We start from the raw sequence: 16,154 nt of genomic DNA, 5'->3' as shown, positions 1-16,154 counted from the left end.
CTCGTCGTCGCCGAGGGCGGCGGATCAGCACTGGAAGAAGAGAAGAAAGTCGGGTCTCGGCGGGGGTGGAACGCCCGACGCGAGGTGAGGATAAAAACCTTCTCGCAAATTTTTAGATTTCTGTTGTCGCGCCTTGTCAGCTAGCTAGTGCTCGTACGGTTGGCCGAGGTCCAGCTCCACGTTGACCACGTTGAGCTTGACGTCCGGCGCGCCCCTCATGCCGCCGATGTACCTCTTCTTCTGCGGCATCGTCGTCCCCTTGGTCACCACCGTCTGCGTCTCGTTCCTCTTCGGGAGCCAAACCTGAGTGGTGTTCTCCCGCCTGAAGTGACTCGAGTGCGTCTGCGAGCCGTGCGTCGCCTTGCGAAGTAAGTTGGCCGCGTGCAGCGCCCGTCGCCGCAGCGCCCACTCGTTCCACTCGTAGTCCTTATCGACGTGACGCTCCACCGGGTGCGTGTCCGTCTGCGTGCCAAACTCCGTGGGCGACGGCACGGACATCCCAGCCGCCAGCTTGGCGACGTCCAAATTCGGAAACGCCCTCGCCGTCGCCTCCCCCGAGGGGTGGGTGATCCGCACCAGCTCCGGCATGCGAAACAGCGTCGCGTGCATCGCGCGCACGTACTTTGCCGGCTGCGACGCGAACTGCTTGGCGGCGTATTCGTCCGCGAATCCGTACGTCTTGCCCTGGAAAACAACCGCGGTGTCGGGCGCCGACATCGACGCGGGCAGCGCCAAGCCGCGTCGTTTGCACAGCGCGAAGACGTCGTATCCCCCGTACTCCAAGGTGGTCACGCCTCCGTGCGTGATCTCCGCGCCGGACTCGCCGAGCTTACGACTCAAGTGCGGCTCCACGACCGTCTTAGGGACGTCCTTGGCATCGTCCACCTTTGGAACCCCGACGACGGCGTGCGGCCCGTACCGCTCCTTCGCCATCTTCTCGACCCGGATGCCCTCGTGGAGGAGCTCGTTCGTGAGCGACGTCTCGAAGGGTTTCGAAAAGTCCGTCATGCGCGCGCTCACCGCGTGGATTACCTCCTGAGCCGCCGCCTCGTCTAACAGCGCGGAGTGGTTCGCACCCACCGACTGCAGGATCGGGTACAACTCGTCCCTTCGTACGCCGCCGCCTAAACCCTCGGTTAAACCCTCCGCGTCTTCGATCAGCTCGCGAACCTCCTCGCACCCGTCGTGCACCCTCCGCGTCAGCTCGTCCACGCGCTCGATACCCTCCGCGTTGTCCTCGATGAGGGCGCGGATGATGGACCAGTACGCGACGCGGTTGTTGTTCTCGTCGGCGAGCCGCGTGAGCAACTCATCCCCGGGGTCCCTTCGAAGCGATTGATGCGACGAGACGCAACGGTACTGCGCGCACAGCCTCGCCGCCGAGTGCGCCCTGCCCGCGAGGTCCTCTCGCATCTTCGCGCCGAGGTTCAAGTACCCCGGCGCCGGGTCCGGGACTGAGCCGCTGGGCGACGGCCCGTTCCCCCCCCGCGAGAGTTCCTCCATCCGTCGGTTGAACACTCGGATGCCCAGCACGATGGACGCGAGCTCGCGAAGCTGCGCGCTGATCTCCGGCGCCGTCTGGGTCAGGAACCGCGTCGTCTCGTGCTTTGGAAACACCGACTTGAAAGCCGCGAACGTTTCCTCCCGTCCCACCTCGTCGTTGATCCCCAGAGCGCTCTCCATCCCCCCTTTGACGCACACGTACCGGAAGAAGACGTTTTTCCACATATGCTCCATGAAGTCAGCCTGCTCGCGCTGCGTCATGCGGGGGAAGGACGCGGCGACGGTGAGGACCTCGCGCTCGTACGCGGCGGCGCGTTCCTCACGGTCGCGGCGATCCGCGGCGATCGCGGCGGTCATCGTCGCGCGGATCTCGTCCGCGGCGACCTGCATGGCCATCGTGTCCACCGCGAGCCTGGACCTGGGCGCGACGATGCGCTCGGCGGCCGTCTGCGTGAACGCGTCGTCCCACGGCACGCCCTGGTATCTGAGCGCCGCGCAGTGGTACGCGGCGAGGACGGGATCGAGCTCGATGCCCGCCTCGCGGCATCGGCGCACGACGTCCACAGCCGTCTCACGAGACCGGTCGTCCATCGTCGCGTCCCGTGCGCCCCAATTGCCTAAACGGGATACTACCGCCCCCTCGTTTCTTGTTCGCGTGCGCGAAGTTCGCCGCTCTGCCGCAGGTGTCCGACCATCTTCTTGAGTTTATTTCTTGAGTCGTGTAAATGGAAACGGTCGGTTGCATTTCCACTACTACGTACATCTCAGATGTCCCGCCGACGCGATGTACATAGCTCTCTTCGCGGCCGTGGAGGCGGACCATCCACGTGCCCCGCGCGTTTTTGTCAGGCGATACGAGTTTCTCACGGATCTCCGCGTCGGTGTGACACCCGAACCTTCCCGGGCCGTCGGGGGTTCGACATCTTGAAATTGGTGTTACAACAACCGGGCTGGGTTTGGGGTGAGCCACGGGGGGCTGGGTTGGAGTGATGAGTCGGGGAAAGAAGAATTACGACGACGATGATCCCTTCGATAACTCGTATCCCACGAGGATCTTCCTGCTGCTGAGCGTGAGTACCCCGACACACGCACCCTCCGCGCGCCGCGATGACCCCCGCACCGTACCACGTTGTCGAATCTTATTCCTTCATCCTCTCCGTGCGCACTCGATCGAACGATCGCTGACCCTCGAACCCGTCGTACGCATCACCACAGGTTAACATGGGCCTACTTATGTTCGCGCTGGGTGCGCTGATGTACCTCCAGAAGGGTTGGGACCCGACGTCGTTCTTCTGCACCGCGGGGTACGTTCTCTGCGGCGTCGGCATGGCCTTACCGCAGTGCCTCAGCAAGGATAAAGCATCCAAGCTCCGCGGACAGGAGAACATGGCCATCAACAGCTCGGCGTACCAGTTCTTCGGTACCCTCTTCAACGTGATCGGTCTCGCGATGGGGATAGTCGGTTCGCTCATGTACTCGCCGACGGTGCTGCACGCGATGTTCGGCGCGGACATGAACGAGAACCGAGAGTGGGAGTGGATGCGCAACTGGGCGAACATCATCTGGGCGGTGTCCTTCTTCATGTTCCCCATCGGCGTCGGGATGTTCCTCGTGGAACGATGGGAGTGCATCAGCGCGCATAACGAGGCGGTGGGTAAACCCCCGCCGTCGCCGTGGGACAAGAACATGCGCATACTGGTCTGGGCGGAGATCATGCTCGGGATCTGCGCGGCGGGTGGCGTCTTCTTCTGCTTTGACGACGACCCGGGGGCGTACTTTATCGCGTGCGCTCTCTTCACCCTCGCAGGTGGGATCAAGGTGAGCTTGCTGGTGTACGAGATATGCGAGATGTCCGGGTGCTGCTGCGGGACCGGCGTGTTCGACGAGGAGCACGGGATGCCGGCGAAGGGGGCGGATGAGAAGACTCCGCTGCTCAACGACGGCGACGGGTACCCGGTCGGCGGCGGGAATTGGAAGGGCGAGCAGGGCTCCGCCGGGAAGGGTCGCAGGGACAGCACGGGGTCGCCGCAGGGCAGCGACATCGCGCCGTCTTCGGACACGTCCTCGCTCCTGGGAGACCCTCACGTGGCCCAAGGCTCGCCGCGTTGAAACGAGTCGATGAATTGATTTTTACGTTTAGGTCGCATTGTTCAACTGGCTCAGTTGGCCGCGAAACACGCTTGTAATGGTCGAACAGAGTCGTGTTCTTTTCCAAGAGCCTACTATAAGTTAATAGCTAGTAGCTAAACGCTTAACCCAGCACTACGTCTATGACGATACTCAGTAGAACGGGCGCGAGTTTGCGGTGCGTTTCGTGAGAACGTCCAGGCCGGTTTCCGTCACCGCCATGGTGTGCTCGTACTGCGCGCTCCGCCCGCCATCCGCCGTCACCGCCGTCCACCCGTCCGGCCAGTGCTTCGTCCTGTGCGTCCCCTCGTTCACCATCGGCTCGATCGTGAACGTCATCCCGGGCTTCATCACCCCGACAGCCTTGTTCTTGGCGTAGTGCGGGACGTTCGGGGCGCAGTGAAACAGCGCCCCGATGCCGTGACCGCAAAAGTCCTTCACCACGCCGTACCCCCGTCCGTTGGCGTGCGTCTGTATCGCCTCGCCAAGGTCCCTGAACCGCGCGCCGGGCGTGCACCGCGCCATCGCGAGTTCCAGGCACTCCAGGGCGCACTTCATCAGCGCCTTGGCCCGTTCGGCGCGTTCCGGGTCGGAACTTCCGGTTCCGACGAAGTACGTCTCGTTCAGGTCACCGTGGTACCCGTCGAGGCACACGGTTATGTCCAGGTTGACGATGTCCCCATCCTCCAGGGGCCGCGCGTCCGGAATGCCGTGGCACACCACCTCGTTCACGGAGGTGCACAGAGACTTGGGGAAGCCCATGTAGTTCCTCGGGGACGGGTACGCGCCGTTCATCAGGGTCATCGCGTGGCATATCCTGTCGAGTTGGTCGGTGGTGACGCCGGGTTTGATGGCGGCGGCGACGGCGTCCATGACGGCCCGCCCGAGCGAACACGCCGCGCGCATCTTGGCCAGCTGCTCAGGCGTCTTTACCTCCAGCTTGTGCTGCAGGGACGAGGCGAACTCAGCCTCCGGCCAGCCGGTCCGCGCGTAGTCCGGGAGCGGGCACAGCCACCCAATCTTGGGCACCGACCGCTTGGGCGACACCTTCATCGGACGCAGCGGCCCGGTCCACTTAAACTCCGGCATCTTGGACGATCGCCGGTGCTGCCGCGCGCCGCTGTTCTGTATGTGGTACGCCCACTCGCCGTTCGCGACGTCCCAACGCGCGAGCGCCGACGTATCGCGTTGATCCGGCACGGCCCACTCGCCGGTGGCCGCGCCCGCCGCCGCCGCTCTTCTCCGTCCCTCCGCCTCCTCCTCTTCGTTCGCGGCGTCCTCCCGTCGCGACGCCGTCGCCGCCGAATCGCCCCCACGGGGCGCCGGCGAGTCCTCGTCCTCGTCGTCCTCGAGGTCGCTCCCGCTGCCCCAGCTCTCGGAGTCCGAGCCGTCCGCGTGCGTCGTCGTCGGAGCGGCTTCGTCGTCTGTGGATTCGTCCTCGCTGCTGGACTCCGGCTCGGACGACCCGCGCGTCTCGAGATCATCGTCCGAGCCGTCTCCCGCGTCTCCCGCGTCGGTGACCTCGTAGTCGTCCTCCACGTTGCCCGTGAGGTGAACCGCGTACGTCACGGGCGTCGACCTGCTCCTCTTCGACGCCCTCTCCGCGGCGGCGGCGGCGGCGGCGGACTGCGCCACCTCCGCGCTGATGCGCGTGTCGTCGAGGAAGGTGACGTCGAGCTCGACGTTCTCCAGTCGGCCGGGGATGAGGGATGCTAGCACGTGCGGCGGACCTGTGGGTCGGGTCAAATGTGAGGTTAGCGCCCGTGTGTCGATGGAGCCGGGACGGGCGAGGTGGTTGGGCGACAAGATGAACGGCGCATAACGCACCCTTCGCGATGCGGCACTTGACGAGCACGCGCGCGCCGTCCTCGATCGTATCGCCGCGGACTATGAGTGCAGCCCTCTTAATCCTCACGCACGGACACTCATCGTCCGGGCGGAAGTACGCCGGCTCGCCCGGCGCCACCTCTATCCCGAAGAACGACATGTCGGCGCGTCTGCTCGAAGTGACGGTGCTCGAATGAGAAAACTTCGTTGCGTGCTCTCATGAAGAAATTGCCTAAGATTACGTGGTGCCTCTTCTATCGCCCCCGGCTACTAGTGCGCTAATCCCCGTCCCTTACTTAGTCTTGGCCGGCTCGATCACCGCCACGCCCGTGTTGACCTGCTCCTGCACGGACGACCATCTGTACCAGCGCTGGAGGTTGTAGAACTGCGGTGGAGAGAGGGGTTCGGACCGGGCGGTGAGAGATTTATTCGCGGCAGAGGACGCGTTCGAGGGGCGCCTATCCCTAAGGAATCCGGAGCCGGGCGGGGGCGCGACGAGGGGGACGGGGTTGATGGAAAGGGCTCTCACCTGGACTGAGGCATTCGCCGTGTGACACGCGAGCAGGATGAAGTTCCTGGGCTGCACCCTCCACGCGAACCGCATGAACAGACCGCTGTAGACGGTGAGCGCCCCGGTCATCGGCCCGCTGATTTGCTCCTCGGGTTTCTTCGTGTCGTTGAGGCCCGCCAGGACGAAGCCCCAGTTGGCGACGGGCCCCCAGAAGTGCGTCGTCTTGGGGCCCGTGGGGGAGTTGATCCATGCTCTGATCGCCGACGCCATCGTGGATCGTTGACCAGCTGCTGCGCGCCACGGGAGTGCCCTACGGCGGGGTTTCCTGATTCCGCACGGAGGGGTTCGGAGCGCTGTGAAACAGCTCTAACTCTGCCGGTCAGCGTCTCAACCACTCCACCAGTTCAAAAAGCCCGTGCTTCATCAGAGGAGGCTGCCCGGGGGTGAGGGTGAGGGTCGATCATGCCCTGGGAGCGCGTACTTCGCGAGACTCCTTCGCCGTACCCCGGCGCGGTGGCGTGGTCGCACGAGAACCTCATCGCGGTCGGCCAGGAGAGGAGCGTGTGCATCCTGGTGCGTCCCCCCCTCGTTGTTGCATTTTTGCCTCCTCTCAGATTCTCAGATCCGCCGAGCCCCTGGATCCCGCATCCGCCCCCCGAATCGCTCACCGAACGTCCCTTCCGCCCCCGCCAAACCACACAGAACCCCGCCGACATCGACGGACCCGCGGGATGCGTCTCGCTCGTCGACGACGCTCGCGCCAAGCCGGCCAACGCAAACGACGAGGACGCCGACGACCACGGCGACGACGGCGACGGAGGCGTCCCCTTCCCCGAGCTGACCCGCCCGCGCAGGTCCACCTCGCTCCTGTCCACGCGCGTCGTCATCCACCCGAACCATCGCCCCGAGGTCGTCGCGCGCGACCTCGCGTGGTCCCCGCTCGGCCTCGCGCCGCCAGCTGTGTCGCCGTCCGGCATCCTCGGCGACGGGTGCCTGCTCGCCATCGCATCCTCCGCGCACCGCGTCACCGTGCACGCCCCGCCGCGCGCCGAGTCCGACGCGGAGTGGGCCAAGGTGTGCGACGTCTCGGAGATGTTCGCGTCCGTCGCCGAGGCGGAGGGGTGGCTGGACGACGGCGGCGACGCCTTCGACCGATCGGCGTTTGAGACCAATCGGCGTCCGAGGTTGCCATCGCCGCAGTACGCGCGGCTCCTCCTCCGCGCGAGGGAGGCGCCGCTCGCGCTGCCGGCGGTCGCCAACGGCGGCGGAGGGCGGGGCGAGAAGCGTACGGCGCTGCCCGCGGCGGGCGTCGGCGAGGGCTCGAGCGGCGGCGGCGGCGGCGGCTGCTGGCCGACCGAGCCGGCGAAGTTCCCGGCGGATTCTCTCCGCGTCGGCGCGGCGGTGGAGGTTCGGCGTCGGGCGTCGTCGGGTGCCGACTCGAGGGGTGCCGACTCGGGTGCCGCGGGTGGATGGCGCCCGGGGACGGTTCAGTCGCTCGTGTCCGCGTTCAACTTCCGCGTGAGGGTTTGTTTCGACGAGCCCGTTCGCGGGGCTCCGCGATGCGTCTGGCTCGTCTGCGAAAACGACGGCGAGTTCCCGGCGCTGCGCCTCGACGGCGAGGGAGCGAGCGCCGCGGGATGCCACGAGTTCCCGTCGCAGTCCCTCGGGTTCGAGGGTGCGTCGGGCGTGTTTGAGCTGCGGCCCGCGCAGAGTGGGTGGAAGGATGGGGTGGTGGGAGAAGCTGAGGTGGCGATGACGCGACGCGGGGGTTGGGTTCCGGCATTCGTCGACAAGGGCGGCGCGTGGATCAAGCTTGGGGTGCGAGGGGAAGGCGAGCGCTCGAACGTGCCCCCGGGCACGATCCGATCGAGGCCGAGGATGGCGTGGATCGGCGAGGGGTGCGCGCACGGCGCGTGGAGAAAAGCCACAGACTCTGACTACTCCGGGTACAAGTTGTCGGACTTTACGTTCCCCGAGGATGAAGAGGACGATGAAGAGGATGAGGATGAGGAGGGGGAGGAGGATAAGGAGGGGGAGGAGGACCCCGTGGCCCCGAAGCCCGAACCGACGGTCGCCAAGGTGACGATCCCGAAGGAGACTGACGTCGTCGAGAAGGAGGAGCTGCCCGACGCGGCGCCCGTCGCCGTCGCCCACCGACCCGCCGCCTCCGCGACTGGAAAGACGAGAGGCAGGAAACCTGGGGAGCACTTCGCCGCGGCTTACGCGAACGAACTTCGCGCGAGTGCCAAGGCTGCCGCGGCGAAGACCGCGGCCGAGTGCGGCGCGAATGATGCCCCGGTCAAAGCCGTGGAGGCGGTGTTCACGGCGGCGAAGGTTGGCGACGACGTCTTTGCCGCCGTCAACGACGTCACCAAAGCGAACAAGTCGAGGCGTAACGCGGGTCTCAAGGACATCGCGCTGCGAGTCTGCGACGCGTTTCTGGCTGCACGGGCGGGCGCGGGGATCACGAGACTCTATCCACAGGGGAAACACCTCGACAAGAATGACGACAAGCCGCTTCTGGAGAAGGTTGAGAAGCTGGTTTGGGAGAAGGTCGCCCCGCGCGTGCAGAAGAACAAGGACAAGGTCAGGAAGGAGCTCAAGCCGCCCACGCAGAACGGGTACCAGTTGGAGATCAGGGAGAATATCACCCAGGCTGACGACAACGACGAGGAGGAGGACGTGCCCATCGCGAGGCGGGCGAGAGCCGCCAGGGCGAGACCCATCCTCCCCGCCGACGAGGACGAGGACGAGGAGGACGACGAGGACGACCCGGATGCCTCGAACGCCTCTTCCAGCGACGACGACGAGGAGGACGACGACGAGCCCAAGCCCAAGAGACAGCGCGGTCGCAGGGCTTCGATCACCGCCGCCTCGAGCGCGGACCCCGCGAGCGCCGCCGCCGCCGCGAGGCGCGCCGCCGCCGCCGCCGCGCTCTCCGTCGCGTGGTCTCCGCGGCTCGATCGCCGTCCCGACGAGCCCCCCGCGTCCGTGCTAGCCGTGGGGTGCAAATCCGGCGCCGTCACCCTGTGGCTCGTTCGGCGGCCGGCGACGGCGGGCGACGGGGGCGCGGTGGACGTTGAGGCGATGGGTCGCTTTCGCGCGTGCGACGGGTGCGCGACGTCGCTGGCGTGGACCGGGGACGTCCGGCTCGGTGAGTCACCGCCCGGTGAGTCACCGCAAAACGGTGAGTCACCGCAAAACGGTGAGTCATCGCCCGGTGAGTCACCGGGGGGCGGGGGGTTCGCGCTCGTCGTCGGCGGCTCGGACGGATCCGTTCGAACGTTCACCGTCTCGCGCAAATCCCTCCTCGCCGCCGCGGGTGCCGAGGGGGGACGACGGGGAAGGCGAGCGACCCGCGCGGTTCCCCTAACTCCCGGCGCGGAGCTGTCTCCGGCGGATGGGGATCCCGTGACGCGCGTCGCCGTCGCCGACTCGGTTAAGATCGATTCGGACAATCGCGCACACGCGCGACCGGTGATCGCCGCGGGGAAGGCCTCGGGAACGGTCGCCGCGTGGCGCCTCGCCGCGCACGACTCCACGTCCGCGGAGGCGACGTGGAGCGCCAGGTGTCACGTCCAGCCGGTGTCCGGGCTGGCGTGGTGCGCTGCTCCCGAGATTGAGAACTGCGCCGCGGTCCGGCTCGTCTCGATGCACACCACCGGCGCCGCCGTCGCGTACACCGTGCCCACGGACCCGCGCGCGAGGCACGACGACTGGACGCTGACGGACGCCTGCGTGGAGGACTTGACGGTCGCGTCGATTGACGGTTTGGATTTGAACGGGAACACAGCTGGCGGCGGCGCGAAGCTTCCGGTTTCATCGCACGCCGGCCTCGCGTCGTCCCCCGCGGGCGTTCTGGTCGCGACCGCCGCCGGATTCGTCGCCAGCACGTACGCGAGCGGAGCGACGATGATACAGTCGCGCGCGAGGCGGGGACGCGTCGCGGTGGCGCCGCCCGCGGCGCTGGCGGCGGGTCGCGTCAAATCGCATTCGATGACGGAAATTTCCGGGGACGCCGCGTCGGGAAAACTCGACGACGGCGCTGCCGACGAGTCGCTCTCCGTCGCGTGCGCCGCGCGGCGCCTCCCGTTCCTCGCGTCCGACCGGGGCGTCTCGCTGTGGGACGTCAGGGCCGCGGCGAAGCACGCGGGCGCGGGCGGGGCGAGGGCGTTGGAGTCCGCCGCGGGCGAGATGCAATCAACCGGGGGCGCTCGAGCGTCGCAGCTCGCAAAGTCTCTTTTATGCGGGGCACCGGAAATGTTTGTAGGGTTCGAGCCGCTGTCGTGCGAAGGGTGCGGGCGAGGGTACCCCCGCGGGGAGGGCTGGCCGGGTTGCGGGGATTGCGGCCTGCTGCTGCGCCCCGAGGACGTGACGCGCGCGGCGCTCTCGAGGGCGATGATCTGAGCGAGCGACGCGACGACAGGATTGTTTTGACTACGAGAGAATTAGCATAGCGTTACGCAACGACGGCGCGTCAACTCTAACCGTCGGAACACTCTTCCACGAACTTCGCGTGGCGCCGCGCCAGCTCCCCGATCAGAAGCTCCTCTATGTCCGCCACATCAGCAGGCCGGTTCACCCACGTCGATTTCCCCTCGGGTTCCACCAGCGCGACCCTGTCTTTCCGCCTGTGCATCTCGTTCGCCACCACCAGATGCATCCGGTACTTGACCAGACTTCTATTGGCCTTCTCCAGGAGGATGTCCGGGTCCGTCTCCAGCTTGAACCCGACGACGAACGCGTTCGGGCACCACGCCGACCGCACGTGCCCCAGCATCTTCGGAGTCTGCGACAGCCGGATGACGACGCCGCCGTCGTCGGTGGCGTCAATGCCGGGTAAGTTGCTCGGACCCGCGTCGCCAGCCTCTCTGCTCTGAATCTTGTGCGTCGGTAGCCTCTCCCAGGGCACGTAAAAATCCGACACCGCCGCCGCCAGGTACACCATGACCCGCCGCGGCTTCGGCACCGAGCTCATCTCCGTGCACAGGGCCCTGAGCAGGTTGAGGTATTGGAACAAGGTGGTGAACGGCACCGCGAGTAAGGTTCCCCGGTTGATCATGTCGAAGTGGCCCCCCAGGTCTATCTTCCCTCGCAGCGCCTCACGCGCGAGGGACTCCGCGCACACCCCGGGCCTATCCAGATTGGCGGTGGACGTCTGGAGCATGTCGAGGATGCTGTTGCCGTGCCAGTCGAGGCCGTGCGGTGGGGCGATCCCGTTCGCATCGTAGGCGGAGACGAGGCTGTCGTAGAACCACCTCGCGGCGTCGGGGATCTTGCGGTCGAAGGGTCGCAGCGAACCCTCGCGATGGAGGAAGACGACGGCGTACCCCGCCCGGAGCAGGTACTCGGCGCTCGCGGCGCCGCGGGATCCGCTGCTGAAGTTGTCGACGAACCGCACCGCGGTTCGCTCCAGCGGCGCGGTGGTGCCGCCCGAGGTCACGAGCGCGATTGGGGTATCGACGCCCACGCGCTGCAGGAAAGTCTTGAGGCGTTCCACGCTGGGCGCGAACGCCGGATCCTCGGGGAACGACGCGAAGAACGCGTCCGCCTCCTCGGCGGAGTCGAGACCTCCCATCCGCGACCTCACGCGTCGCGCGCCCCCGTTGTTCGCCCCGAGGTAAAACGCTCCGCCTTTTTCCCTGTCGATTTTGGGCTCGCTCGAATGCTCGCTCGTCGACACCAGGCAGAGCTAGGTTCAAACAGCGATCCGCGGGAGCGCCAGTCGCGCAGGCGCCAAGAGAGTCGACGAAGGGTCGCCATGGGTGCCGACGTCGAGATGAAGGACGGGGACAAGAAAAAGGAGACGAAGGAGGAGGAGAAGAAGGACGAGCCGGTCAAGGCGCTCGACGTCCTCGAAGTGGTGCGTCACCCAGATCCGCCCTTTTTCCAACCCCCCGGCCCGCACCGATTGAAACGACGCGAGTTGAACCCCGACGACTGACCTCGAACCGATCCCGCTCACCCGATCCGCAGCTGTTCGAGAACGTCGCGCTGCTCGAGAAGTCGGCCGCGTCCAAGGGTGAGCCGCGATTCGTCGCCAAGGTGCTCCGACAGGTGAGACGCGCGCGCCCGTCCCGTCCCCCAAACGGCTTTATCTGCCAGATCCGCCAGATCTCGCGCGCCTCTCCCGAGCCCAGATCCCCCGCGCGAGCCGCCGCCTGACGCCGATCGAACCCCCGACGCGAATCCCCCCTCCCGCAGACGATGGCGTGGCGCAAGAAGCTCACCGCGCAGAAGCTGGTGGACTTCCTCCTCGCCTCCCTGGACGACTCCAACCCGTCCAAGCGTTCGCTCGTCGACCTCGCGGGCGGAGAGCCGTCTCCCGCGCCGCCGCCGCCCAAGCCCGCCACCCCCAAACGGCGCAGCAGCCGCGGCAAGAAGCAAACCGAGGGAGGAGACGTCGAGATGGCGGACGTCGCCGAGGGAGGAGAGGCTTCGGCGACGAAGGATGACACAGCTGGCGACAACGCTGGCGACGGAGCGAATGCCGTTCCGCCGACGCCGCCGACGCCGGCGCAGCGCGAGCTTCCCGAGACTGAGGCGTACTCCCACCTCCTCGTCCTCCTCTTACTCCTGGACGCCAACGACCCGGAGTGCAAAGCCGCGTCCGTCGCCGCGCTCAACCGCCTGTCGCAGTTCAACCGACGCACCCTCGACGCGCTCCAGGCGAGGATCGTGTTTTACTACTCGCTCGCGCACGAGAGGTTCGGGGAGTTGGCGGAGGTTCGGCCCTCGCTGTTGGCGCTCCACCGCGTCGCCGCGCTTCGATTCGACGAGATGGGCCAGGAGACGATCCTCAACCTGCTCATGCGCAACTACCTGCACTACAACATGTACGACCAGGCTGAGAAGCTTCGGAGCAAGGCGCAGCTCCCCGCGAGCCGGAGCAACCAGCAGCAGTGCAGGTACCTCTACTACCTGGGACGCATCCGAGCGATCCAGCTGGAGTACTCGGACGCCAAGGAGTGCCTGACCCAGGCGCACCGCAAGGCGCCCAAGCTCGCCAAGGGGTTCGCCCTGGAGCTCACCAAGTGGATCACCGTCGTCAGGCTCTTGCTCGGCGAGATCCCGGAGAAGAAGGACCTGACCACCGCGGTTTCCGGCGGCGCGGCGGCGCAGAGGGCGCTCCTCCCGTACCTCGAGCTCACCGGCGCGGTCAGGCTCGGCGACCTCGAGAAGTTCCGCGCCGTGCAGGAGGCCCACGAGGCTGCTTTCAGGGCGGACAAGACGACCAACCTGGTGACGCGACTCCGCCGCAACGTCATCCGGACCGGCCTCCGCCGAGTGTCGCTGGCGTACTCGGCCATCTCCCTCGACGACGTCGCGCAGAAGCTCGGCCTGGGCGAGGGCGACGGGGACGTGGAGTTCGTCGTCGCCAAGGCCATCAGGGACGGCGGCATCGACGCGACGATCGACCACGACGCGAGGACGATGCACTCGAGCGACGCCACGGACGTCTACTCGACGGGCGAGCCGCAGGCGGCGTTTCACGCGAGGATCGCGTTCTGCCTGGACACGCACAACGAGGCGGTCAAGGCGATGAGGTACCCGGACAAGGTCAAGAAGGGCAAGGGGGACGGCGAGCGAAAGAGCGCGAAGGATCGCGACCTGGAGGAGCTGGCGATGCACATCATGGACGAAGACGAGATGGATGAGTTCTGATCATTGTTCTGATCTGTCTCTGGCTACTGGATGAGTTCTAGATCCTACAACAGTTAAAAAACCAACACAATCAACGTCGTTCAGCGGCGGGAGTCGCCGCTGCCCTGTATTTCAGGATGCCAAAACATCATGACGATCAACCCCTTTGCTCCCCGTGGCAATGCTAGTGGGAAGGTTCGTCCGGCGTTATTGTACAATGCAAGAAAAGGTGGGCTCGGGCTCACTGCGGTTGGTTCTGCCCGTTGTGGCCCAGTTGTCCCATCAAACTCTTGAGAATATCCCCGTTCAGATTCGCACCGGGGGCGTTGGCGGCCGCGCCCTGCAGCCACAGCAGCCCCGCGGCCGCGCCCTGCAGCCCCGCGGCCGCGCCCTGCAGCCCCTGCAGCCCCGCGGCCGCGCCCTGCAGCCCCTGCAGCCCCGCGGCCGCGCCCTGCAGCCCCTGCAGCCCCTGCAGCCCCGAGGCCGCGGCGGGACCCACGGCAGGACTCGGTACCATGTTCGCCATGGTCGCCGACAGCATGTTCAGCTTCTCCTGCCTCACCGCCGCGTCTAGCATGGCGCTCACGCCGGCGCCACCGTGGAGACCCCCGTTTGCGACGGCGGGCCCGAGGCCGCTGAGCTGCGTCCCCGCCAATCCTTTGACGCCGGCCGCCTGGTTGAGCATCGCGAGCTGCTCGCGCTGGCGGAGTGCCGCGAGCGCCTCCAACTGCTGCGGGAGTTGCTGCTTGCCGAGCTGCTGGTTCAGCGCGTTCGCCTGCGCGGATCCCGCCGCGCCCACGCCCTGCGCCCCGATCAAAGCCTGGAGGGCTCCCAATCCCTGCGCGGCTCCCAATCCCTGCGCGGCTCCCGATCCCTGCGCGGCTCCCAAGCCCTGCGCGGCTCCCAAGCCCTGCGCGGCTCCCAAGCCCTGCGCGGCTCCCAAGCCCTGCGCGGCTCCCAAGCCCTGCGCGGCTCCCAAGCCCTGCGCGGCTCCCAAGCCCTGCGCGGCTCCCAATCCCTGCGCGGCTCCCAATCCCTGCGCGGCTCCCAATCCCTGCGCGGCTCCCAATCCCTGCGCGGCTCCCAAGCCCTGCGCGGCTCCCAAGCCCTGCGCGGCTCCCCCTCCGGCGCCGATGGCGGCGAGGAGCCGCTCATGCATGACGAGCTGGTTGGCCAGGAGGAGCTGGCCCACGTTGCTGGCGCCTATGAGATTCACCGCCTCGATCTGCGCGGGGTGGTTCAGGCCGAGAGCCTCTGCCATCTTCTTCGATGCCTTGAGCGCATCTTTCCTCTTTCGGCGCTCCAGCCTCTGCACCTGCGACTGCGAGCAGTTGTGCCGCGCGAGGAGCGTGCCGTCGGGCCCGCGGAAGTTGTCCAGCGGGTGGAACTTGTGGCACTGGTAACAGAAGCGGAACTGCTCGTCGGGTCTCGCGCCCTTGAGCCGCACGAAAAGTGCGGAGCAGTGCTTCTGACACGCGCGCGCCCTGCACTCATGCGCGGTGCTGAAGACGACGTCGCACCCGTCGACGCGGCAGACGCGGCTCTTGCTGCCGCCCATTTCATCCTCGCGGTTATACTCGGGCGAGCCGGTGGGCTCGTTCTTGGGAGAGGGATCGTCCATCCTCGCTCCAGCCTCAGCCTTGCGCTTCGTCCCCTGCTTCGCTACCTCGGCGGAGCCGTCGACCGTCTCGGCCTTCGTCGGGTCGCCGCTTGCACTTTGCTCGGCAACCACCTCCTCCGCGGGATTTTCCATCGCCTCGGGCGTCGCGTCGACCGTCTCCGTCTCGGCGTGTTTCGCCGCGGCGCGTCGGGGAGACATGGATCGTCCGGTCGCTCGACGATCGCGGGACGGCCGATACGATGCAGACCGGAGGTCTCGCGCGAGCGCCCGACGGGCTGGGATGTTCTGCAGGGACACGCAGACACGGGGCCTTGACGGGCCCGTTTCGGTCGTCTGAATTTACAATGACGTGAATTTACCGAGATTCTCATTGGCCGAGAGGCCGGTGACAACGCAGAAACGGGTGCCGCCCCCCAACAGACGACGGGCCGACTTTCGCGCGGTCGGACTGAAATATCATAGGCGAAAACGGGGAAAAACAGATTGGAGAGGGTGCCGAGATAGCACTATGCCACTATGTGGATTTGCCCTTTCGGAAAAAATGTTCGGTCCTCCGCCCATAACGTCACCATAATAAACGTCAACAAAATCTCCGTCCAAAATCTCCGCCGTGCAAAAAGGGGATCCTCCGAAAATAGAACAGTCAAACGCCAAGAGCTGCGGTGATTGATAACTGAAAAAATGTGGAACAGCGCTGATAAATACGGTTACCCAGCCTTGATTTTCAGTCTGCTGCTGCATACAAGAAGTCAAATCTGTCAAAAAGACGAAGGGACCGGCTTGTCGAGTTTGTTGGCTGGATCCAACACCCCAACAACAACAACCTGCTTTTTCCCAAAAAGCCGCGGGATTCGAGTCGCGCGGACCATTGCAGAGGCGCCGCACGAGAGTGGTGGGACGCGAACGCGGCAGTTAGACCCG

The 16,154-nt window shown here is 66.3% G+C and overlaps 8 protein-coding genes across 8 annotated transcripts; 3 read left to right on the top strand and 5 right to left on the bottom strand.

The window, feature by feature from the left end:
• Positions 1-144: 144 nt before the first annotated feature.
• On the bottom strand, positions 145-2,094 carry MICPUN_56961 (predicted protein; the record flags this gene model as incomplete). The annotated part of the gene is made up of 1 exon (XM_002500479.1): positions 145-2,094. The coding sequence occupies one exon, from the start codon at positions 2,092-2,094 to the stop codon at positions 145-147; it is 1,950 nt and encodes a 649-aa protein (XP_002500525.1).
• A 691-nt stretch (positions 2,095-2,785) lies between these two features.
• MICPUN_107914 (predicted protein) lies at positions 2,786-3,712 on the top strand. Its single transcript, XM_002500907.1, has one exon. It carries the CDS (start codon positions 2,830-2,832, stop codon positions 3,610-3,612), a length of 783 nt encoding a protein of 260 aa, XP_002500953.1. The 5' UTR covers positions 2,786-2,829; the 3' UTR covers positions 3,613-3,712.
• A 71-nt stretch (positions 3,713-3,783) lies between these two features.
• On the bottom strand, positions 3,784-4,719 carry MICPUN_97151 (predicted protein; the record flags this gene model as incomplete). The annotated part of the gene is made up of 1 exon (XM_002500478.1): positions 3,784-4,719. The coding sequence occupies one exon, from the start codon at positions 4,717-4,719 to the stop codon at positions 3,784-3,786; it is 936 nt and encodes a 311-aa protein (XP_002500524.1).
• A 1,252-nt stretch (positions 4,720-5,971) lies between these two features.
• Positions 5,972-6,238, bottom strand: MICPUN_74510 (predicted protein; the record flags this gene model as incomplete). The annotated part of the gene is made up of 1 exon (XM_002500477.1): positions 5,972-6,238. A coding segment is annotated over one exon (267 nt), but the record flags the coding sequence as incomplete, so codon positions are not given.
• A 192-nt stretch (positions 6,239-6,430) lies between these two features.
• Positions 6,431-10,375, top strand: MICPUN_56957 (predicted protein; the record flags this gene model as incomplete). The annotated part of the gene is made up of 2 exons (XM_002500906.1): positions 6,431-6,541; positions 6,671-10,375. 2 exons carry the CDS (start codon positions 6,431-6,433, stop codon positions 10,373-10,375), a joined length of 3,816 nt encoding a protein of 1,271 aa, XP_002500952.1.
• Positions 10,376-10,466: 91 nt separating this feature from the next.
• Positions 10,467-11,420, bottom strand: MICPUN_71596 (predicted protein; the record flags this gene model as incomplete). Its single annotated transcript, XM_002500476.1, has 2 exons — positions 10,467-11,054; positions 11,208-11,420. Coding segments are annotated over 2 exons (801 nt in total), but the record flags the coding sequence as incomplete, so codon positions are not given.
• A 773-nt stretch (positions 11,421-12,193) lies between these two features.
• MICPUN_107913 (predicted protein) lies at positions 12,194-13,693 on the top strand. Its single transcript, XM_002500905.1, has one exon. It carries the CDS (start codon positions 12,377-12,379, stop codon positions 13,631-13,633), a length of 1,257 nt encoding a protein of 418 aa, XP_002500951.1. The 5' UTR covers positions 12,194-12,376; the 3' UTR covers positions 13,634-13,693.
• A 160-nt stretch (positions 13,694-13,853) lies between these two features.
• On the bottom strand, positions 13,854-15,431 carry MICPUN_52223 (predicted protein; the record flags this gene model as incomplete). Its single annotated transcript, XM_002500475.1, has 1 exon — positions 13,854-15,431. The coding sequence occupies one exon, from the start codon at positions 15,429-15,431 to the stop codon at positions 13,854-13,856; it is 1,578 nt and encodes a 525-aa protein (XP_002500521.1).
• Positions 15,432-16,154: the final 723 nt, after the last annotated feature.

Source organism: Micromonas commoda, chromosome 3 (genome assembly GCF_000090985.2).
Source record: "Micromonas commoda chromosome 3, complete sequence".
Taxonomy (NCBI): Eukaryota; Viridiplantae; Chlorophyta; class Mamiellophyceae; order Mamiellales; family Mamiellaceae; genus Micromonas; species Micromonas commoda.
The sequence above is the reverse complement of the archived record's forward strand: the minus strand, read 5'-3'. Positions and strand labels throughout refer to the sequence as shown.

Excerpts from the sequence above, each read along its gene's own strand:
- MICPUN_107914 (XM_002500907.1), top strand. The coding sequence starts at position 2,830 with ATGGCCTTACCGCAGTGCCTCAGCAAGGATAAAGCATCCAAGCTCCGC.
- MICPUN_107913 (XM_002500905.1), top strand. The coding sequence starts at position 12,377 with ATGGCGGACGTCGCCGAGGGAGGAGAGGCTTCGGCGACGAAGGATGAC.